At 37.5% G+C, this 24,733-nt stretch overlaps 1 protein-coding gene across 1 annotated transcript; it reads right to left on the minus strand.

The window, feature by feature from the left end:
- Nucleotides 1-524: 524 nt before the first annotated feature.
- AGY1 (Albino or Glassy Yellow 1) lies at nucleotides 525-15,675 on the minus strand. Its single transcript, XM_078588286.1, has 20 exons — nucleotides 15,101-15,675; nucleotides 14,485-14,557; nucleotides 9,981-10,187; nucleotides 9,253-9,356; nucleotides 8,984-9,163; nucleotides 8,678-8,896; nucleotides 7,896-8,009; nucleotides 7,709-7,822; nucleotides 6,784-6,951; nucleotides 4,133-4,308; nucleotides 3,385-3,451; nucleotides 3,173-3,319; nucleotides 2,851-2,946; nucleotides 2,709-2,777; nucleotides 2,471-2,572; nucleotides 1,948-2,199; nucleotides 1,801-1,868; nucleotides 1,597-1,714; nucleotides 888-1,127; nucleotides 525-769 (listed from the first exon to the last, which is right to left on the minus strand). The coding sequence occupies exons 1-20, from the start codon at nucleotides 15,488-15,490 to the stop codon at nucleotides 647-649; spliced, it is 3,027 nt and encodes a 1,008-aa protein (XP_078444412.1). The 5' UTR covers nucleotides 15,491-15,675; the 3' UTR covers nucleotides 525-646.
- Nucleotides 15,676-24,733: the final 9,058 nt, after the last annotated feature.

A 24,733-nucleotide genomic window follows, 5' to 3' on the forward strand; every position in this document is an offset into this window, starting at 1 on the left:
CACAGAAAATCAGTGAACATTTCAATCGTCCAAAACTGGAAAAGACTTTTGACATAGATCCCACAAATGGATATCAAGAATTGATCCAATGTCATCAATATTAGAACGATCCAATCCCGTAGAATTGTCTCAAGTAAAAAATAGGACAAGATGAGATAGAAAGAAGAAACACTCGAAGGAGTAGATCGCCGATGGAGATCTCCTGAAGCTCCTTCCTCTGGTTGGCAGGCACGCTCCTGCTCCCCCAGCCCTCTCACCGAAACTGGCAGTTGATTTCCCTCCCCCTAGTTTCCCACTTCTTTCTCATATTTATAACAGATCCGCACGAGTCGGGTCACATGTGCCTTATTTTCTTCCTTTGATATTTCTTGGAGAAGAATCGGTGCATGTCAGCTTTCAGGCCATCTAATTTGAGAAAAACTACACCGACAGTTGACTCATTTTCCTTCTCTTTATTTCTACAAATTGTCTATCTTGCCAGTCGTTTGTGTTCATTTCCTTGGAAATTTTGGAATCAAAAGAGCTTTCCTCTTGATGCCAAAAATAATTTGATTTAAAAAATCACATTGAAATGGCAGCCATACAGTAAGGGTTGATCATACCATATTTTCGATATTCAGAATATGTCATAAAACAAGAATATCAACTACGAAGAAGCCTGAGCTGGCTCCACCTCACTTGTGTCACTGTTACTCTCTCTGTTCTTTGACTTGCGTCTTGATTTGTCTCCCTGTGGTTGTGGTTTGTTCTGCACCATCACCGGTTTGAACTGAAGAAGCACAGCCATCAGTAAATTATTCCATGCTTCTCTATTTTTTCTAGTTGTACGAAAAATCATGGCAGTTTTTAAAAAAATTTGTAGAGCTCTTCATGGTTCAAAGACAAACCTGGTAGATTGAATATATCACATTTCTCCTGATCTGGGCCATCATTTCCAGAAATAAATTATATCCTTCAAGTTTGTATTCGATGAGGGGATCTCTCTGCGCATATCCCCTCAAACTGACAGCTTGTTGGACAAATTTGATAGCTTGCAAATGTTCCTTCCACAGCCTATCGATGTTGCTCAGAACCAAAAATTTCTCCGCCTCCTTCATTAATCCTGGTGCCTCTTTCTCCACAATTTCCTAAACAAAAGAAAAGGAAGATTCCCAGAATAATTCATAGGCAACATTGAAGAGAGTAAAAGGCTAAACAAACAGAAAATGGTGAGAAGAAAAGACATGAGAGAAACATTAAATGTTTAAATGTGATCACTCGCATAAGGTTTGTCATTAATAAAGACAATAACTAATCATTATTGTCATCACCATCATATCCTCACCATTATCACCCTTTGGTGGACGATAAATTGCCATTCGTATCAGCATTATCATCCAATATCTGATGACAAATAGACATCATTGTTCGTTGAAGCCCAACCATGGGTGACGACGATAAGATTTGGGAACTGATGAAGATGAAGAACTCACCATCATCTGCCAATTCTACTCACAACCAATTTAAGAAAAGTCCACGAAGAAATTAGACTCCTATACTTGGAACCAAATTTGAAAGAAATGATCGGCAAAAAAACCCAATCAAACATGTACTTACAATCTTTTCCAAGTATGCTTCCCGCCCCCGCTGTCGAAGGTACTCTCCCAATTCCTCATAAGTGGAACATTTACTTCGCAGCAGGTCCGGGGTTAAATCGCCCAGCAGATAGCAATATCTGAGAACAAGAATATAATACAAAATCAAATGCTGTTTCTAAGGGAGCAATAGAAGAAGGAAAAAGAGAGGATAGGACAAACATACTGCAGCAGCTTTGAAATCAGCTTTTCAAGATCCCAGCTTTCCCTTGGAACATCAGTACCGATATTTGCCTTACAAAATTTATGTCAACATCAAGGAATGTTATCTGTGAGCATTAGTTCGTAATATGAATTTGTAGAACGCAGGTACCTCTAAGATATCATCCATAGTCAACTCAGCATACTCCAGGATGAGAGCCTGGAGATTATCAGCTTGAAGGGCTTGCCTTCTCTCTGCATAGATCCTGTCCCGTTGGCTGTTGAGCACTTCATCGTACTCAAAAAGTTGTTTTCGGATGTCGAAGAAATAATTTTCCACTTTTCTCTGGGCTTCATCTAGAGACTTTGTGAGCATCTGGGATTCGATGGGAAGATCTTCAACCCGAAATGCTTTCATCAGGCCCTGAAAATGGCACTCATGATGCAAGTTAGGATTAAAGAAGATTCCTCTTAGGATACCCAACTACTGTCAGGGCAATTTCCATCATTTTCTCTCAAGGGTAGTTTCCCTTCAAACGCACGTAGGCCTCCCCTAAAGAGGCAGACAAGAAGTTCTTTCTTCCTATCATTCTCTCTCCCCTTCCAAGATTTATTCTAAGAATTCCGTCGGACATATACCTTAGACCTATAATAATTCAATGCAGAAGGAAAAGCATTTTTTTTCCAGGAACAACCTGAATGCGGTCACCGCCAAAGATCCGGAAGAGGTTATCTTCAAGGCTGAGGAAGAAGCGAGAGCTACCTGGGTCACCTTGCCGGCCACTGCGACCTCTCAGCTGCAGAGAATGAATAAGAGAATGAAAATGAAGCACAATCCAGATTTTTAGAAGCACCAAAAATATTCAAACTGTAAAAAGATAAAATCATTACAAGAATATGTTTTACTCATTCCAACACAATATGTTTTCCCACCTGATTATCAATCCTTCGAGATTCATGCCTTTCCGATCCCACAACATGAAGACCGCCAGATGCAATAACCTGAATTTTTTAAAATGAGTAATTATAAACCAAAATGAGTTCCAAAACATGGAGAAGGTAGATGGCCAAAAACCTTCTTCTTTTCTTCTTCTGTGTAAACCTTATATTCTTCCACAATCTTCAGAAAAGCCTCCCTCAATTTAGTAATGACTGGATCCCCGGTAGGCCCCTGGACTTTCAGTTATTGCAATAGTCAAACTTACGAATTGAGTTCCTGGAAAATATTTTAATTTTTTTTAGAAATAATAAAATATGTAGCAAAGCTAATGTGCATCGGAATGCAGAAAATCCAGCAAAGATGTGAGGGAGAAAATGAGTAAAATGGATATTGGTTTATAACCATGAGTAAAATGGTTATAAAGTTAAAGAACTGAGGAAACTTGTTTAGAATTTACCTTCTCACAAGAGTATGAAAGTCTCTCCTCTGCTTCAATCTCTGTTAGGGATCTTTGTCCCCATGTTTGGACAGCCAAATTGACAGCTTCTTCTGCCAGTAGATTCTTCTCCTTGGAAAGCGAGCAAGGAAAGAGATCTTCATTCACCTGCAGCCCAGATCATTTTTATCAAATTAAAATTCCACAATAAATTAAACCTTTTTATGCATCACCTTCCAGGACTTTCTAGGCGGGAGCTTCTTTACAGATACAAATGTCCCTTCCACTGGCTTGACGACTCTGCACATTAAACTTCTTGTTAAAAGAGCGGAACTCATGTCCACAAAAACGTTTGTTCTATATATTAGAATTAAGCATTTAAACCAAATTGTGGAGAAAGCTTTTAAGTTCTAATCTGTCATGATCCTACACATCAATGCGTTCTCTGGTACTGTAGCCCATCAGGGTGTTCTGTTCATTTTCTTTCATACGCATCTTTTCTATACATAAGCTAGCCCTTCTTTTATGAGGGAAATCAAGAATGAAGAGCCAAGCTTGGCTGAACCCCTCCTCGGGTCTCTCTCATTATAAGTCCTTTTCTACAACAACCCAGCAAACCCCTGTCTCCTGCAAACACCTCACTGGATCTTCACTCGTCTCATCCTATGAAAATACCTCCTTCACGGTCATCAACACTCCACCGCATCTCCAAGTGGCTCGCCTCCAGTCAATCCCTGTCCCCCTGTAATCAGCTCCCCTTTTCTCTCTACCTCCATACAAACCTAAACTATGGTAGAAATCATAATATAATAGAAGATGCCATGTTTCTACACTTCTTTCTTTTTTATAAATTTTATTCTTGAATAATTCTGGGGGGAACACCAACCATTAATGTCAAAGATATTTTTTTTGTTCATGGCATGATCATCGCAGGAAAATATAACATAAATGTTTTATAAAAAAGAAGTCATACAAAAGTACCTAGGCATGAGCATCTCTCGCAGCTTTAGCCTTGCCATAAACTCCGCATTACCTCCTAAGATTATGTCTGTTCCCCGTCCCGCCATGTTTGTGGCAATAGTCACAGCACCAAGACGGCCACTCTGCGCCACAATCTCAGCTTCCCTCTCAACGTTCTCTGGTTTTGCATTTAAAACCTTCAAAAAAAGGTAAACAAATGAGCCGACATCTCATTAAAAGAACCATCCTCGGCCACTTTGTGGCAATGTCAATTCCAACTACAGGAACGTTAACAAGAAAATTACTCTTCCCGAGATAACTACAAAGAAAGGATGATTAATATAACATGGATTTTAAAAGCAACAAATCACCATTTGATTATTTTAATCAATTGTATTTCCAGATTCACGCTTAGCAGATTGAGACAGAAAATCTGACTGAACAGGTTTTCCATTCATTCATCCATTACAGGACTTGAAGTTTCATTCTGTTATCCAAGGGTTGGATGGAACAGATGGGGGAACAGACCACTGAGTTCCATGAGGGAATGGGAACCAGTAAAGGGGTTTTGTGGAATTTCTAATAGGAGGTCAGGATGGATGACTTATGAAAGATTGAATTCCGTTTCGTCGAATTCATCATCTGTCTATGAACCTTTTTTGATGCGTAACCATACTTATCAGATTACACATCTCTAGAAGTAACCATAGCCGAGAGAAAGAAGCAAAGGTCACCTCAAGATAACTACGGAAATACTTTACATTTGACTGTAAAAATGACTAGTACCTATTCATCTTCAATGCTTGTTCCCATTACTTGTAAGAAATCTTAATTCTATGCCCCCTTTGATTGATGCGTTATCCATGCGTTGCTTGGGATTACCACTGACGAGGGGCAGACTATCGAATATAGGTTGGAAGTCACTGATTGAGAAGGTGGAGAGGAGGCTCAGGAGCTGGCAGAGCCGGGTGCTGTCGATAGGTGGCCGGTTGTAGTCAGGTGAACAGTGCTCTTGTCCATTCAGTTATTCTATTTATCGGTATTTAAGCTGCCGCAATGAATCAGAAGGCACTTAGAGACCATGATGAGGAAATTCTTCCAAAAAGGAACTGAGGCAGGGAACGACAGAGGTTCCACTAGGATTTCCAAGGAGGTGGTTTTCTGGCCAGTGGAGCAAGGGGGGCTGGGCATGTTACACCTGAATGACATGGATAAGGCACTGCTTGCAAAATGGGTCGGCAGGATTATGGGGCCAGACAGGGATATGGCCATGTAGGTTGAGTGTGACACTTATGGTACAGAGATGAACTTGGAGCGGCAGCCCACCTCATGTGTAGGTGTATCTCCATTCTGATAAGGCATGCACAATATTTTTGCCCACGTCCAGAGGTTTGTTGAAGCCAGAACAGGGAACAATTTCCTATAAGAATATTGGATGGATGAATGACTGGTCCACTCGAGGCACGATACAGGAGGAGTTCCCATGGTTCTTCCAGCCGACAACGAACCCCCATGCAACGTTTAGTGAATGCTGGGATGATACATAGAACCCAATCTTGAAGGGCGTCCTTTCAGACCAGCACGTGGAAAATTTGGTAAGCATGCAGCGGTCATCACTACACCTACAGCCCTCAAAAAGACCTGGGAGGGATGGGGTTGGAAAGGCACCGAATTTTTGGTTCCGCATGCATACAAGAAGATTTGAGAAGGCCCAATGGAAGAGAAACCTACTGTCAGTACCTGTCAATTCCTTTGGAAGTAAAAGATACCCTTAAAAGTGAAGATATTTGGATGGCTACTGATAAGGAGAAGAATTATGACCAGAGTCTTCCGGAAGCATATGTTCCCAGATTCATTGGTAGTTTGTCCTCTGTGCAGATACAGCACGGAAGATTGTCCTCACCTCTTCTTTGAGCATTCATTTTCTCAGTGATACAATCCCCACAGGTGACCCTGTGGTAGATGAGTGGGGAAAGAGGTGACCCTGGCTGGATAGACATGCCGAGGGCGATAGGGCGGTGGAGGAACAGCAGAGTGGGCATCACCCGAGGGAATGGGGCGCGACAAAGTGGACATCATGGAGAGAGAGAGTAGCTACCAAGAGGAGACACTAACTGGTAAATTCATATCCTGCCTCCAACAAGGAGGGGTACATATTTAAAGGGAAATGCAAGACAGAAGGGGAAAGGTGATAATGCCCCTAGATGGCTAAGAGGCCATCATAACACCCAGGCAATCCGGAGACTGCAGAAGCTCACAGGAGTGAACATGGCTTCTGATGAGGCCTGCTGGGACTTGATCTGGGCAAGCGTGTGCAAGGGATGTGGGGATTGGGGAAGAGTCGTTGTCGTATTATGGGCTATATGACTGCACCCAATGAGGTGGTGTTTAAGGGAAAGATCCTAAATGATGTGAATAACATCATTTCCTATCGGTTTCAGAGGCAGGGATGAGGGGAGAGGAACATTTTAATTCGCTGTGTATTTCGCATTCATAGTTATTATTGATTTTGGGTTGATCTCCACTATCGGGTGATCTTCCCTCTTTCATTCAAAAGGTTTCAGTTGATTAACGAACTTACAAAAATCTTAATAAGAACTTGAATTTCATAATCAGAAAAAAGAAAGACTGAATGACGATGCATCTTCAATATAGGATAAAAATTACAGTACCTCATGAGGGATGTCAGCCTCTTTCAGTTGTTCTGACAAAGATTCACTCTGCTCAACACTGGTTGTGCCAACGAGAACAGGGCGACCCATCTTGTGCATCCTAGCTATTTCTACCACAACCGCACGCCATTTTCCTGTTGTTGACCGAAAAACGACATCTGATTCATCCTGAGAAGTTGCAAAGAAAAGGCAAGGCACTTTAAAATGGTATCATCAGTTTTTACTTCAAAATACTGAGAAAAAACAATGTTCAGGGCGAATAAATAGCTATGTTGCAATGCGAACAAGCTGTCAAAATAATTTAAGATAATCTACGGTCAATTGGAGAGCATCAACAGGATTTAAAGGTCCCAACTTGATGATAGAAATGAAAAGAAGTAGATAAAAAAATCTCTCAAATTTAGTCATTAGGGCTCATATCGTAAGTATTTCAAGATAATTGGGCAAAATCCATTGATGCAAATCCCCAAAATATATCTTCCCCTGGGGAGTTTACCAGAAGATGCACCACAGTTTAACCCTATAATGCAACCTGCTAATCACTGCTATCAACTGCATGAAAAATATTATACATACCTGCCATCACTGCATTCATCAGGTTTTTCTACTAAGCACGAGGGTCACATTTAAGGGTCTTTAATTTTATTGAAACAGTCCTTATCAAATAATTTGAGTGATTGGTCAGTCCTGATCATGATCTAATCAATAAGATCCATTCGGAACGATATGATTGCACTTCGTTCATCAATACAATGCCCTTAAGAGGGTGGATGGAAGATAGATTGTCTGATCGACCAGTTTGTGACAGAACTATAAATGTTGAAGAAACACAAAAAATAAAACAATTTTTACACAAACAGTGATATCTTCACCGTCAACAATTACCTCCCTAGAAATCTTCAAATAGTTGGGCAATCTCGCTTACCTTCCTCAGCATGGGCTTATTCGTGGGGACAACTGTAACTTTCAACTTGTAGATGCTCTCGAATTCTGTACTCTCAGTAGCTGCTGTACCCGTCATTCCACACAATTTGGGGAACTGTACCAAGCAAACAGGCCGAAAGCATCAAGTCATAGAACTAAGTAACATGAAGCATGATAATGATTCTTACTTGCAGAAAGAAGTTCTGATAACTGATAGAGGCAAGTGTAATAGTCTCATTCTGAATCTCTACTCCCTCTTTTGCTTCAACGGCTTGGTGAAGCCCATCACTCCACCTTCTACCCTGCAAAAAAAAAACAGATGAATATGAAAAAATATATAAATATATTTTACGAATAGCTAATAAAATATAACGAAGGCATAGGAACAAGAATCATATGCTTCCGAAACTAAACTTTGAACGGTGGATATGAAACGTGAATCTTACGGATGTGTTTTCTTAACAAGGTGACACTAAAAATGCTGCTTCCACATAATTATGTGGTCTTTTTGGTATAGTCCTACTCAAGAATATTGAAATCAGGCGTCAAAATAAAGGATAAAAACAAATAGATGCATGCCACCTTACATTTAGGGCGAAGGTTTAGTGGCCATTACGGATAAGAACCATAATCGTGTGGAGAAGCCAATTATTCCAAAAATGCATGTATTACTCATGTTTAAGATTCATGAAACTAAATATGCCAGTGTCATCGCACCTCAGAAAATATTGGAAAGTTACAATAACATATCAATCTCATTAACTCCCCCTTAATTTTTTCTGCTCTAGCAATAAATCATGACCAATTGATGAATAAACTATCATTATGGTGCATGGCACGAGATTGTAGTCAGTCAAACTCTCTGGCCAAACAAACGACAGTTTGGAATTGGGGAACAATAGATTAAGAAGTACGGAAAAGGGAAAATAGTTGTGTTATCCCATAAATAGTGACACAAAGCAACCACTACCTGCATAACACGCCCGGTGAATTCATCCACAATTAAGACTTCCTTCCCACGGACGATATAATTTACATCTCTGAGAAAGAGCTCCTTTGCCTTTATAGCATTCAAAATGTATGACGCCCATTGCTCTCTTGGATCATACAGATCTTTGACTTCCAAAATCTCTTCAGCATCCTGATATCCTTGCTCTGACAGTAGAACCGTCTTCTGCTTTTCATCGACCTGTAGCTCAAAGGTCCAGAAATAAATTTCAAAAAGATAATACAAGTATGAAAAAGTAAGATTTTTTTAAGAAAACGATGATCTTACAGTATAATGAATATCTCTCTCAAATGCTGAGGCAATCTTTGATGCCTTGTAGTAACGTTCACTTGGTTTTTCTGCTGGTCCAGAAATAATAAGCGGTGTTCTTGCCTCATCAATAAGTATGGAGTCGACTTCATCGATGACACAGTAATTGAATCCCCTCAACACTAGCTCATCTAGACTCTGCACGTGTCCACAAATGTTAAATCACTTGAGTCCAAAAACACATTAACTGCGAAAATATTCAAGTAAAGATGGAAAATTTTACTTTCCGTGGCTAAATTGTCCCTCAGATAATCAAAACCAAGTTCACTGTTTGTGACATATGTAATGTCACATAAGTAGTTTTCTCTTCGTTGTTCGCTTGACATATTCTCTGCCAATAAAAAAGGTAACAGTGAATACAACCACTGGAATTGACAAATTAAATTCGCACAGAAGAAATTATATCCAGTCATGCATTTACTTGTCTAACTTCTTGATTCAGTAAGAGAGTATAAATGGTTTGAAGCAGTCACCAAAATAATATTTCTTCCCTGAAGATGGGTTCGTAACGAGCAAATCCATGAGTCAACTCAAATCCGGACAAGTCAAATGCCTTCAGATTACATCAGCATCTCAGTAACAGTAAAAGATAATTAGTAAAAAAGTACTGGATAAAACCATAACAATAATATTAGGATGGCAAAATAATGGCACCTTTTTGACAAAATATCATATGAGCACTTATTTCATAAACAACATAGATTTAAGATCTTTTACATAGTTTTCCTATAAATCTAACATGTACTTCTTCACATGTGTAGTTTTCCTTAAAGTCAAAGATGTAAAACCAATAAATCAATCTCTTGTGTGAGGCTCGTATAACAGAATTACGAAACATAGAATCCCAAATCGCGAGTAAAATGCAGGCTTATCATTTTGACATCTTAAAAAGACAACAGATGAGGAAACATAAAACAAACGAGAAGAAAAAAATACAAGAGATCATGAGACATACGTTGAATCAACCCAACCTGCAACCCGAGAAAACGAGGGACTTGACCCACCCACTCACAATCACGACGAGCGAGGTAGTCGTTCACAGTTACAACGTGAACTCCCTTCCCAGTCAGTGCATTCAAATAGGCGGGTAAAATAGCAACTAGGGTTTTTCCTTCACCCGTCTTCATCTCTGCAATTTCTCCCTTGTGAAGAACCATTCCCCCTACATATTTAACCACATTAACATAAGCTTATCATGAAACTTAAGTTTTAAAATATAAGTTAGTTCACAACATTTTAGTCAATGAATTATTTCAAAGTTACAGTGAAATATAAGGTGTTCTTAAATTAATAAAACTTCATCAAATCACTTGTGAGGGAATAATTCGAGATTAACTGGCAATATGTTTCGTTCACTTCCACCAGCCATGCAGTTTGAACATTTAAGCAATTTTCTAAGATACTACGACATGTAAGGTGTTGTTAAGTTCGAACACTGAAAAGTCCTTAGTGAAGACTTAGCTATGCAAAAAGAGGCGTCAAGCTTCAGTAACATTTTTGGTATCAGAGCTTTAAACAAAATTACTGTTCCCAATAGGCTCCCAATCCCCATAATGAAAGAATTATTGGAAAAGTTAGATGGGACCACTATCTTTACAAAAGTAGACCTAAAGTCAAGCTACTACCAGATCAGAATGTTTGAAGACGACATTGGCAAAATGGCTTTCAAAACTCATCAGGGCCACTATAAATTCTTAGTTATGCCTTCTGGTCTATCAACAGCTCCAGCTACTTTCCAAGGGTTGATGAACTCAATATTCAAGCCATATCTGAGGAAATTTGTATTAGTCCTTTTTGATGATATTATCGTATAAAGTAAATCCTTAGATGAACATGCGAAGCACATCTGAAACTAGTGCTGGAATTGATGCAGAAAAATCAGTTGGGCGTCAATTCAAAAAAATATGATTTCCACAGGGATAGAATATAATATTTGGGTCACTGGGTATCAGCTGAAGCTGAAAAAGTCGAAGCTGTCCAAAACTGGCCAACTACTACAAATGTCAACCAATTACGTGGATTTCTGGGACTGACAAACTATTACAGAAGATTTGTTTGTCATTACTCCAGTAAAGCTTTTCCTTTAACAATGCTACTCAAAAAGAATGTGTTTCAGTGGACTCCAGAATACGACTATGCCTTCTCATCATTAAAAGAGGCACTGGCCACTACATCCATACTAAGTCTCCCAGACTTTTTTAAGCCTTTTATGGTGGAGACAGACGCATCCGGCTTTGGAGGTAGGAGCAGTATTGATACAAGGTTCTCATCCTATAGCTTATTTCAGCGAATCATTATCTGCTAGAGCTCAAACAAAATCCACTTATGAAAGAGAATCGATGGCGGTTGTATGGGCAGTTAATAAATGGAAACACTATATACTTTTCAAAAAAAAATTATTCTGACCAATCAGGGGTGTCTTAAGTTCCTTAATGATCAACAAGGGGTGCCACAACCTTACCACAAGTGGGTCTCCAAACTTTTGGGATATAACTTTGAAATCAAATACAAAACAGGCAAGAGTACTACTGTAGCAGATGCTTTATCTCATTCAATGGGAGATATGTCGATTAACAATATCACCATGACTCATTGGTTGGACAGAAATCAGATAGAATTGGAGATTTCTCAAGACCGTTACTCTCTGAAATTAAGAGTTCAGTATTTGCCAATGATGGTAAATTTCCTAGTTACTCTCTCCACCAAAATCTCTTTTTTTATAAAACAAAGTTGGTACTTCCTAGTACTTCCTCTCCGATTGATGAGTTGTTGCACAAATTACATGATGCCAAGGTGAGGGGTCACGGGGTCTTTTTGAAGGCATACAAAAGGGTAACTCAGCAATTTTATTGGCAAGGTATGAAGAAGAAGATCAAAGCTTGTGTATCCTCATGTCACATTTGCCAGACACATAAATCGTCCACATTGAGTCCAGCAGGTTTGCTCACACCTTTACCAATTCCGGATAACACCTTTACCAATTCCGGATAAAATATGGGAAGACATATCTCTTGACTTTATTGAGGGTCTACCCAATTGGTTGAGATTCAACTCTATCTTAGTCGTAGTAGATAGACTTATCAAGTATGCTCACTTCATTCCGATGAAACATCCATTTTCAGCTCTTCACATTGCTATGGTGTTTATCAAAGAAATTGTCAGATTACATAGGGTGCCCCAATCTATTGTTCCAGACGGAGGCAGTGTGTTTACCAGTGGGTTCTGGAAGGAATTACACAAAGTCCCAGGCACAGCATTACGTCTCAGTTTTTCTTACCATCCAGAAACTGACGGGCAGACTGAAGTAACAAACAGATACCTTGAATGCTACTTAACTGAAGTAACAAACAGAAACCTTGAATGCTAGTTAAGGTGTTTTTCGTCAGAACAACCCAAACAGTGGGTTAAATGTTTACCATGGGCTGAGTATAGTTACAATATGTTGTTCCATTCATCTATCAGGATGACACCTTTTAAAGCTGTGTATGGAAGAGATCCTCCATCTTTTGAGATATGGTGCCCAGTTACTCCCTTAGACTCTCTAGATACTATGCTGAAAGAGAGAGATCACATCCTAACTGCGCTCAAATTGTACTTGTCAACGGCACAACAAAATATGAAGTATCAATCGTACAAACACAGACGTGATGTGGAATTTATGGAAGATGATTTGGTGTACTTGAAAATCAGGCCACATTGTATGAGATCCCTAGCTAAGAAACCCTGTGTAAAACTATCTCCAAAATATTTTGGACCTCATAAAATTCTTCAGAAATTGCGACCAGGTGCGTATAGGCTGGATCTTCCCAAGACCTGCCGGTTCCACCCAGTCTTTCATGTTTCCCAACTCAAAAAAGCTATTGGTGATCAAACATCTGCATTCGATGTATCGTCTAACTTATCTGAAATTTTGGAATGGCAGGTCTACCCTGAATACATCTTATCTTATTGCTTCAACAGAGATGGTATGCAAGTGCTGGTCAAATGGAAGAACCTACCAAATTTCGAAGCTACATGGGAAGATGTCAACACAGTTCAACATCAATTCCCTACCTTTCCAATTGGGGACCAATTGGTCTTCAGCCAGGGAAGTAATGATAAGTCCTTGGTGAAGACTTACCAATGCAAAAGGAGGCGTCAAGCTTCAGTCACACGTGCAAACTAAGGTGCACATGCGAGATTTTGAATAAAGAGCAGGAGTGCTATATAAACAGTCGGGGGGTTCTCCATTGGGCATCGCAAAATAAGTTGATGTTAGTCGAACATCAGGAGGAGATCCTTCTCAGCGGGAGCTGAGGAGTCCGATCCGGCCTCAGCTTATCTACCTCGATCAGGGCGCTACTTCACAGTAACTCCCGGATCTGGTTCTTCGTTATCTCTTATCCTCTATCTACCGAATGACTGATATGAGCCTCACTTGTATTGACCAGGAGTCAAGGAAGAAGAAGAGAATTAGGAAGGTTACTCGACCCACATCAGGTAACGCAAGAGAAGACGAATAGGTGATAGACGCCTACAAATAAAGAAACAACAGACGGACGCGGGAGGGGGAAGGAAGTGGCAAGCAAAGATTGAGAGGGGAAGATTCTTTCCCGTCAGGGCCGACAGAGCGATTCACGTCGTCCAGAGTTCTATATCTATTTCCATTGCATTTCCCTTATTCTGTCATCAGAAACTATATCTGGGTTGTTTATTCCAAGTAATATCGCATCTTTATTTTGTCTCCTCATCGGACAACTCCTGGGATCTTATCACTGACTCTATTGAACTATTGGATCTGGATATAGTACCGATCTAGACTCTTTCGTTGTTACGGTACAATTGTTGATCGCGATATAATTCAAGGAGTTATTCTTGAATATCACTATTCAGTACAAATTAGTCAGTATTTTAACAAACACTACATCAAATCATTTGGGAATCAAGAACTCAGGATTAAGTGACGGCAAGATTATTTACGATAGGTGGTAGGTCCCTTGGGGTCTATATGTGGATGTCGCGTGTTTACCGTTTGTCGGGTGGTCGCCCTTATGTTCATCCTTCAAAAAGCAAAACTGAAGGCATGATTCATTCATTAATTAGAACTAAAAAAACAAAAAATAGCCACTTTTTGGTTCTTTCTCCAAATGAAATAACCCAAAACGCCAGCACACTGATGTTGAAATAAGCTAAAAATAATTTCACAACATGACTATGGATCCTACGTAATCCTTCGCAGTTATTTTCAACAGTATGACTTGAGCTTGAGCTTGCAACGCATTGAAATTCATACATATCTTTGATCTTCACTCAAGATATAAGTACCAATCCATGAGTTTTCGCTTATTGTTTTCTTCTATATAATAAGACTTTTTCGTTTATTCTTAAAGTCTCCAAATCAGCTTTTGGAAAAAAAAATATGGACCACAAAAAGAATTAAAGAAAATTTTCCAGAAAACGGATACTAGAAAAGAAAATACCAATGAGCTGTACATCAAAGGGACGCAATCCCAGCACTCTCGCTGATGCCTCCCTAACAACAGCAAATGCCTCCTGAAGACGTAATCCCAGCACGAAATTTTGGAAGAAATAATAATTCTATCAGAATATTAATCATAAATAGGCAATATATAGATGTACAGGATCATGCTTAAAAAAAAAAAAAAACAGGATCATATCTATACACAGCCGTTATAACCAATTCCTAAAAGTGTAACAACAGCAAATGTCCTGAAAACGAAGTTCCGTAAGAGTAACAAGAACACGAATGTTTGAAAGAAAAATTCTTTCAACCAAGAAAATTTTAAGATAAAAGAGGCCATGCCGTCCCGTGCAACAAGGATGAAAAGCGAACCTCCAAATCGGCCATTTCAAGCTGACTTACTCTATTTCAAACACAGAAAAACTCGAGTATCTCAGTGACACAAATTCCAAAAAAAATTACGAAATTCAGCTTCTAAATTCAAAAATCAGACTAGCAAACTGAAATCTTCAGAAATCCTGTCATATTACTTCATCACAAAATTAAAGTTCCCAATAAAAAAAAAAACTCTCCCATCCAAGATGATCAGCAAGATGAAGACAATAGATAATCACCGGCAGAAGAGAATCTAGAGACTCTCCATTTCGCGCCCGGTCTTTCAAAATCGACGTCTTCTCCCTCAGCTCGGAATCCGACAGGCGTTTCATCTCCGGCTCCAATCTGTTTACCAACGCCACAACATCCGCATACTTCTTCCTCGTGCCCTCCCCCGTGTCAGTCCCCTTGAAAAGCCCACCCAATAAACCCCCCAACGACGCCGCTACAGGAGGTAGAATCCGACGCGACGGCTTCCCTGTTGCGATATTCTCCCTTCTCTTTGATCTTTGGATAGGGTTTCCGCCAAGGAAATTGGAGCTGAATTTGAGTCTGGAGCATGGATCTCTGCGGAAATTCAGCGACTTGGTGGCCACCAAAGAAGCGGAATTCGCAGCAGCGGCCTCCATAACCAAGAGAAGAAGAAGAAAACGAAGAATTTGGCGGAATGCCTGCAATGGGCACGGCGATCAGAGCTTTGATTGTCTGCCCGGATGATCAAAATCTCGAATTTGGAGACATTTTTGAATGGAATCGATCGGAGCCGTTTTTTTTTTGTGGAATGAACGGATAAGAGGAAGACGAGAGATAAGGCCCTCTAGCCGATGATCACTCTTATACTTTATTTTCCACCCCTTTTCTAAAATTTATGTATGTTGAATAAATTTTCTTCGTGTTGACATATCATTCATTTATATATTTTTTTTTTGAAGAAACATTCGTTTATATTTTATACAATAAAGTTTTCATTAATACACATAGATATCGATATGCACAACTCCAGAAGCTTCAAGATGAGTGTTGGATGAAGTTATCAGGCTCTAATTTAATATGCTCTTCAGTTCTGGGAATCAAAATATAGATTAACTGATAACCTATATTTATTTTTCCCTTCTTTTCAGTGCATTAAAAATATAGCTGAAATTTATAGGAAATAGGGTACCACTTGAAGTGCAAAATGTTCTTTAATGCTGAATAAGTTTATTTAGATTTTACATATTTGTACAATAAATGAGGGGAAATCAATCAATTTGAATGTCTAATAAGTTTGTTCAAATGTGGCACGTCTCAAAGATACTCATTAACATTATTGGAGGACTTTAATAAATAGTTCCATCAATACGAAGCCCAAAAGCAAGTTGGTTAAACTAAAAAAATTGTTTCATTTTTCTGCATGTGATGAAAGAGTATCCATTGCCACATGGAAATATCATGTCAATGAAAGGATTATAAGTAAAATTTGTTAAAATATATGAATGTTATGTATTATTATTCACTCTGGTAATATAAGTACAATAGATTGAAGTGAATCATTCCAAATTATCACTGAAGGACAACATGTGCCCATCAAGCTAATCACACTTTCATGTCATGTTCAAGTACATTGAAAATAATCTATATTCATTTTGTTTCTTTTTGTGATGTTTATATCGATACGAATAATTATGTTTGACTTGAATAAATGTTTTATTCACTTATGGGAATCCATAACTATAGTAACTAATAGCCCATATGTTTTTCCCCTACTTTTTGATGCATTCAAGTGGAGATAGTTTGAAAAAAATAAAGAAAAACCTCTTGAAAATGCAATTACCTTTCACTATTCTAATTCTGGCCTTGAATGTATTACAACTTTATTCCTCTTATACATCTCTTTACATATAATGTTGCAAAATCAATCAATTTGAATGTCTACAAAGGTTTTTAAAAGATATGATATCTGAAAGCAACCTATTCACATTATTTAAGGATGGTGATAAATAATTGCATCCATACAAAGGCTTAAAAGGAAGTTGGTGAAACTAAAATGATATTGTTATTCGGCAAGTGATGACAGGTATTCACGGCCACGCGGAAGTATCATGGTAATGATAGAACGATAAGTGAATTTTAATCAAATGATAAAAATATTATGGATCATCGTCAGATTAAACTATATATTCTATTCTATGAATACAAGAATTAGGATAAATAAGAACGAGGAGAAAGAATTATTGCCTAGAAAGAACGCTAAAGATGATATCAAATCCCTAAAACAGCTATGCATTTGTAGATTTAGCTTTAAAGTATTGGTTCAGTGCCCTTCACTGGAACTGGTCCTTACTGCAAGACCTCGAATATGTAAACAATCTGTTTAGGCCATGTAAAAGAGTCATTATTGTGGTTTATGATGATTGGTAGATTGGTTTGTGCAGTAGAACTGATCAAGTATGGAACGATTGGATCTGATCAACCCATTTTACGTATCAGCATAATTGAACCAGTAGGGTATGAATGAAAAGAGGACAGGAAGGTGTATCACTGCTGAAATTTTCAGCTCAATCAGAGTTATAGCGCAAAATTTATGGCTTTTTGAGTTTGAGCCAATCCTAGCCCTTAATTTCTTTCTCTCCCTTGTCAGCGATGCTGATGCTTCCTCATTTTCTGTTTCAGTTAAACGGTCACATTGCTTGAGATTCCGTGCCTTATTGTCTTATGCGCGTGCACTTTTCATAGTCGTCATGTGTACCTATAGGAGAGAAAAGACAAAAGAAGAAAAGACAACAATAAAAAAAACAAAATAGATTTCGCAGCTGATGTGGCAGCACGTCAGCGCGCGCCATGTCAATGAACATCTTTTTTCACTCACACAGCGGTGGACACCAAAGCATCACGTGTACATGCAAGGGCCTCCTGTACATGTGGCGCCATGACATATCCTTAAAAACACTCGCCACTAATTAAAATGAAACGAAAAAAGAAATAAAAAAATAATTTTTTGTCATTTTATGACACCCTCCCATGTGCACATTTATTACAGAAAAGTAGCTTCTTTTTTTGATTCATCCAAGTCGCCTTTGTCAGGGAAAAACTAAAAAAACTTCATTTCCTTAAATGCCATTATGCCATCGCTTTTCACAATACTATAATGCTATCCAAATGATTGGTTGATGCCAATCACTAACTCAGTTAATGATTGGCTGTCATTAATCATCATAACCAATTCTAATTCGTAACCTTTCAATGAATCCAACGTTGACACATGGCAGCGTGAAATAAAGAGCTTAAAATATTTTAAAATTCATATTAATTAAAATGAAGCCCAATAATACATATTTAATATATAGTTTGATTAGAAAAATCATATCTTTCCCAATTTAATGTCGAACAATCCCAGAAAATAATGTTTGCTCTCAAAAATTATATTATTTTAGAATCTATTGTTAGAAAAATATCAACAACTGCATAAAAATGCAGAAAATTCATAAAATCATTCTGAAAATAGATTTAATCATTTTAAGCTTGATAACGTGAAAACATGAGTGATTTAGTGCAAATAAACATGTAAATATGATCTTATTGAAGTACTAAATATGCATGTTATCAACTATGACAAACCACTCTCTAAACAGGTGATTCGTAGCCATCCTAGCTTGGATGCCTCAACAAGTCCATGAAGGTGATGCAGTCGAATCCCTAGCCAAGGAAGTGTAAATATTGGAGAAGTTGTTATTCAATGATTTATCCATGCATTTGTATTAAATCGAACAACTGGTTAGGCACTTCTGGAATAAACATCCCCTACATTGTTTGAGAGTCTCACGGGCCTTTTAGTGCACCTTATGAGGGCCTATGTTTGGGCCCCTTTGTGGGCCATGCTATTTGGGTATCAGATGCTCTCTGGCTGCAGGCGGGCTTCAGCACACATGTGCTTGCCCGCTATTGGCTGGCTCAAGCACTGATGAGTGCCAAGTGCACTTCCCTTTATTGCTCATAAAGCCTCACTTCTTTATTTCTTTCCGTGAAAAAATAAGCTAACATACTAGAGAGAGGAGGATTAACATCATTAAATTTAATAACATCTTAACCCTGTTTTCAATGAGAATAAGTGGGTGGGTATTATCCTACACATTATATTAACAATTGTAATTCGTTACCCAATGCGACTTGTAATGCATGACACGAGGATCCATATAAAAATGAGGATAATATCAATAAAATGATATCAAAATGGTTATTAAATTATTTATAACTTCATGCCTTATATTTGGTTCATCAGGGCGCTTGTGGAGACCCACGTGGGCATGTGTGGCACATGTGTATGGCACGTGAATGGATGAGAGGAAATATGCACATTGAGATCTATTTGAGATGAATGTTAATGAAGTTTATCGTATAGCTGCTATTTCATTTTATTATGACCATGTGGGACTAAAGTGTGAATGTGTTTCCAGATATGTAGCTGAAGGCGGGGCTTCAATCAGAGAGAGCAAATACAGATCGTGATTCACTTAAAAGTATTGGGAGGTCATGGTGTGCTCTGGTTGGATGGGAATTCCCAATAAATCAATCAAAGAGGAGTTCACAGGTGATGTGATCCAGACTGTGCAAACATAGTGAAATACTATGATGGTAGGCCCATAATCGTTGGACCATGTAGGAATTTCATTTCCTCGTCATTTCACAGGTGATGTGGTGCAATGTGGGCATTTCTGCCCATAGCAAATGGCGGAGAAGATGCATAGGACAAGGTGCATGTGTAATAAAATGCACATATGATGATAACTCTCTCTTCTATCTTCTATCATCTCTCTCTACCTCTTTGTGTGCTAATGATACGACAGTACTGTAATGGTCACGTGGGTGTTCTCTACCCATTGGACGTCTCTTGTTCGCCGCCCCAATGGGCATGATTCAGCTATCTTTCTTTCTCCTCTCTCATACTATGTGTCAGTCCCAAGGTGCCCTTGTCCTGGTCATTCTTCCTGAGGTTAAAGGTGAACTGAGGTCTAAGAGAGGCCATGATGGCGACAAAAAGAACTCACATGACAATGAGTCCACCCCTTAACTTACATTGAAATCAGGTTTTAGTGAAAATCTTGCATGTTTAAGGTATCACCGGAACTTCTTCTACTGTTCTTGGATGAAAAACCTCCAAGAGAAGGGATCAAGGGTCAACAGTGTAGAAATCAACAGAGAGTGTGAAGAGCTTGAACCCAGAGCTTCAACAAAAAAATTGTGATGGAAGCCATAGCTGTTGCCATTTTGATCAGTTTGTTTTTGCATTCAGGTTAGTTCTTCACCCCTAGATAACTTCAATTCATAATTAGGCTTCACTTCTGGTTTGGAGTATAAATTATTCTAGAAATCCCAAATTATCTCTCTTAACTTCAGTCCGTGTTTTGTCCCTCTATTAAAAATTGATTGGAAGAAACTAAGACTTGTTAAAAATACTTATATTTTCTGTTGATGATTCTATTTCCAATTCTCATTTCTGGTTACATTTATTTTTGTCCAATTGTATGGAATACATAGGAATGTTCTGAAATCAAATCAATAGTCCCAAATTTTCAATGGTTTTGACCTTTATTTATTGCCCCACTCAGTTTAATTACAAATCGAGTGAGTTTGAGTTTTGTTTTATTAACACGTGAATTAACTTGTTCAATGACTACGAAACACACTTGTGATTCACTAACTAAAGTACACCCTAACAGGATCTACATCCCAGGCTTACTTCACCAAGTTACTGCCTCATAACACCGATATTATTGAGTTACTTCAATGCATTGAGAATTGTAAATTATGCATGTTTTTAAGCATTGAGAAGTAGCATTTATGCATGTTCAAGTATGAAATGATTAAATCAATTTTAGAGTGAAGTTCTGATTTTTTTTACTTTAGCGGTTATTTTAAAGCTTTTTGACATCATAATCTTCATTTAATTAAAACTCTGATTTATAAAATAATCTTGAGTAATTTTATGACATTATATTTGTGAATATATTATTTTCTAAGCTGTAATTTATACTTTTATATTTTCATGCCATAAAACATATTATTTAAAACATGAATGAATATAATTATGCTATTAAACTCATGGACGTCAAATGTTGGCATTCAATTTGATTTTGTGACCCATTAAGAGTTTTAGAAATGATTTTTTACTGGCAAGAATTTTCTAAATGTGTCATTATGGGATAACAAAATTGAATGGCAAAATGCCGAAACATGGGCTGACATTTTCTAATTTTTTCTTAGTGGTGACCTGGACTAATAGAAAAAAAGATCAGATTAAAATGCTAACAAGCAAAGTGCAAACATAGAGAGAATAGATAATAAATTAAAATTATTAAAATCTTGAGAAGTCAAATATTGCAGCAATACGTGTAGTGTAGATGTGTACTTCCATAACTGTTTAAAATGGAAAATGTTGCCAAAGCGGCATGCGTAAAGGCATCTCTTTATCCTGTAACCATCAATAGTCATCTTTTCTGATGTGAATGACACATATTAAGGTGTCATTTAATAAATAGAGAGAGAGAGAGAAAATGTGTTGATATATCAGGCATTTACGAACCATAACGAGACATAACGGTAATTATAATGAAATATTTTAATCTTATTTCTCGTTGTAAGGGCATATGTTACTCTCAGAGTTACCATTTGCAGCAGAGGATGTTTTGAAAATCGATAAAAAAAAAGAAGTATTTTGGGCCTTTCAATCGTCAACATGCAATGAGGAAGTGACACCATCAACGATTAGGAGAAAAAATGGACGACCAAGATTTCTCCAGCTTCAGTTCTTGATATTTAACAATCTTCAAGGTTGTGGGCTGAAATTTTGAGGGTCATCCATGCCCTCTGATATATACTATAAGGTGTGGATCTTTTTAAGGTTCATCCTTAAACTTGTATTCCACATTTGAGGGCTGGTGGAAAGCTTTTGAGTTTTCTGAGATCCATCAAGCCTTTTTGTGTCATGGATTTGTGAGAAGAGTCAACAGAAAGATGGGGAGCTGAGTTACACTCACAGTTTGACATGATCCTACAAGGAACATAATGATCCAAGGTAAGTATCATTGCCTTACATTGGTTTTCCTTTTTTACATCTTTCGACATCATCCTTAGGTTAAAATGTGTAGAACAAAATACAAGCATAGATCATTTTGCACTGTAGGATCAGAGGTTAGCAAGCGTAAAGGCTTTCTTAAGGAACTTCAAATTCCATCACTCATATCACCAACTCTTTGAGGTGAAAATATTGGTGGCACTAATTTAGGGCAAAGTCTTATTTTTCATAGAGGGTTTCTCATTGAATGTTGTCGTGTAGATGCACAATATCCTGGAGTTTTAAGAAACGACCCTCTAATGTGAAGTCCCATTTTCATAAATTTTTTTCTATCCTTATTCTCATGAAATTTTGAATTTTGTACACCATTTACATGATGATTTTGTAATTAAATCCTAAGGCAAAACTCACTATTTTCCTAGAATCAAACTTGTTTTACACGACAAAGGTTATGCATTATTTTAAGCTTTAATACATATCCTCCACATTACACCAACCAAACATAGAGCGCGATAAACCTTCCTCTACTTTATGTTTCCTCTCATCTTCCACTATTGACTATACCCAACTAGATGATGATTCAAAGTACAGGAAAATTTTAGGGCCATTTCAATATCTCACTCTTATTAGGCCTGATATTGCTTTAGTAGTTAACAAGGCATGTACTAGAGGAAATAGGGTATTTTATAGAATTGCTCTAGTAACAAATATAAACATACCCCTATATTGGTCATGATTCAATTTAGATTTAATCATTAATATAATGAAATCTGAATCGTATGATCAAGTATAGATCAGATGAAATGATGGATTGTCAGGACTAAACACAAATCGATAGTTATAGTAGCTATATCTAAAAGACAGAGAGTTACCATTACAAGATATTTTTAAAAATATAATTACATTGTGATTGGTTCATTCAGGGAATATGATTTAGTGTAACATCTTCTTTTTCCAACATTCCATCTTTCTCACTCTCTTGTTCCTTCTCATTCACCAATTATTTCTCCAATTCCATTGTTCTTGTTTCATTCCTAAAATATACCAATGGTTAATTATGAATTGCTGCCTTTTACTGCAACCATTTATACATTATAATATTAGCCTCTATAAAATCCCCCTCTATATTGAATCCAAGCGCCTTCATTCCCATCCTACATATATTTTGGCTGGTCCCTATTGGTTCAAAATGATTCTGACATGGTTATTACTTCAAAATGGAGTTCCATATCACCCCCCTTTAAGCTCGTCAGCAATGTAGAGCTTTTGTTAAGCTCAGTGAAGCATAACTTGTTAAATGGCTTTAGTAACACAGAAGCCATATCTCCGTCACTTTTGATGAAATTAATATATATATTTTTTCAAGATATATAAAAACAGGGACCCGTTCTTCTAATAGTATTAGCCCCTGATCAGTCTGCATCACTAAAGGCGTTGATGGTAGACCCCCATTCATGATGAACAAGCAAATCCTTTTCTGTGATATAGGTTTTATTGCCTTCTTTCGCCAAGATACAAAGAACTGTTACTCATATGCTTAAGGTGTAATCATTTGAAGATGGAAAAAGCAATAAAAGGTTAATGATTGCTACAAAGAACTTTAATTGAATATCTGAGGAAAGTAAATTTTGCAGAAGAGTAGATATGAGCATTACAGACATCTAAATTCATTCTTTGATTTTTTCTCTTTTTTAAGTTTTCAAATCCTCAGAACTAGGTAATTAAAATAATATTTTTCTATAATATTTTTATATGTCATAGTTCTATTTGCTCTATAGATATATGACTGTCCATTGAATACTAGACGGCACTGCATTCTCAGGTGGTCTGACCAAGTTGTTATGGGGACATAAATTTCATTATTCAGATCGGTCACCCTCCGATATAAAGTTTTGATTAGTTTGAAACTTAGAACTGTCCCTCCACGATGTGTCCAGTCTGTGACTCACTTTTTATATATTCTCATTTACAGAGAGGTTTATTATGAATCAATAGTAGGGTTTTCAGGCATCGTCATACTGCAGATTTTGAGAGCCATAATAGTCATCACCATAGTCTTACATACATTAATGATGAATCATATGTTTTAGTATCGATGATGATAAGCGTATAATTCAAGATACATGGTTGTTATCCTCATAATTATTTCCTAATGTAAATTCCAGAGTATGTGAGAGCTTTAAGAGTCTCACATCATAATGGTACAATTACATTTGATGTCATTGGTATAGTTATACTTCTTTCTGTGATGAATTCATCATTATATTATAAACCATCTAGCGAGTTTTTATTCATCATCATTAATATCATCACCCTTATATTTATAAGGAACTCATAATCCTTCACACCATTCATTGGAAAGAGACATAGAGAAAGCCGATATTACTTCATGGTCTGTAATCTTTAAACAATTCATCACCATGTGTATCATTTTTATGTATCCCGGTGAAATATTCTATAGCTAAGCTCTTACTTTCATTATTAATGATATTGATTTTCCCCCTAATTCAATAGCTTGCAATTGAAGAAACAGAGAACAAGTAAAAAAACCTACACAAGTATTTGCTTTGGATATTATTACAAACATGAAATCACTAACATATTTTTTTGTTGTGTGTCATGTCATTGAAAAACTATTTATCATGTATTTAGGTTTCAAAGAATCTGTTAAAATTTGTGTAGAGGATCTTACTACCAATTAGGCAACATATTGTGTACCATCCACTGGTTCAACTAGGAAAACAAATAATGTGGTTGGGAATGATACTTCCAATCTCATTTTTGAAACAACTTTATGGACCCCATTTGTAAGTACTTGGAA

This window comes from Wolffia australiana, chromosome 1 (genome assembly GCF_029677425.1).
Source record: "Wolffia australiana isolate 7733 chromosome 1, ASM2967742v1".
Lineage (NCBI taxonomy): Eukaryota > Viridiplantae > Streptophyta > Magnoliopsida > Alismatales > Araceae > Wolffia > Wolffia australiana.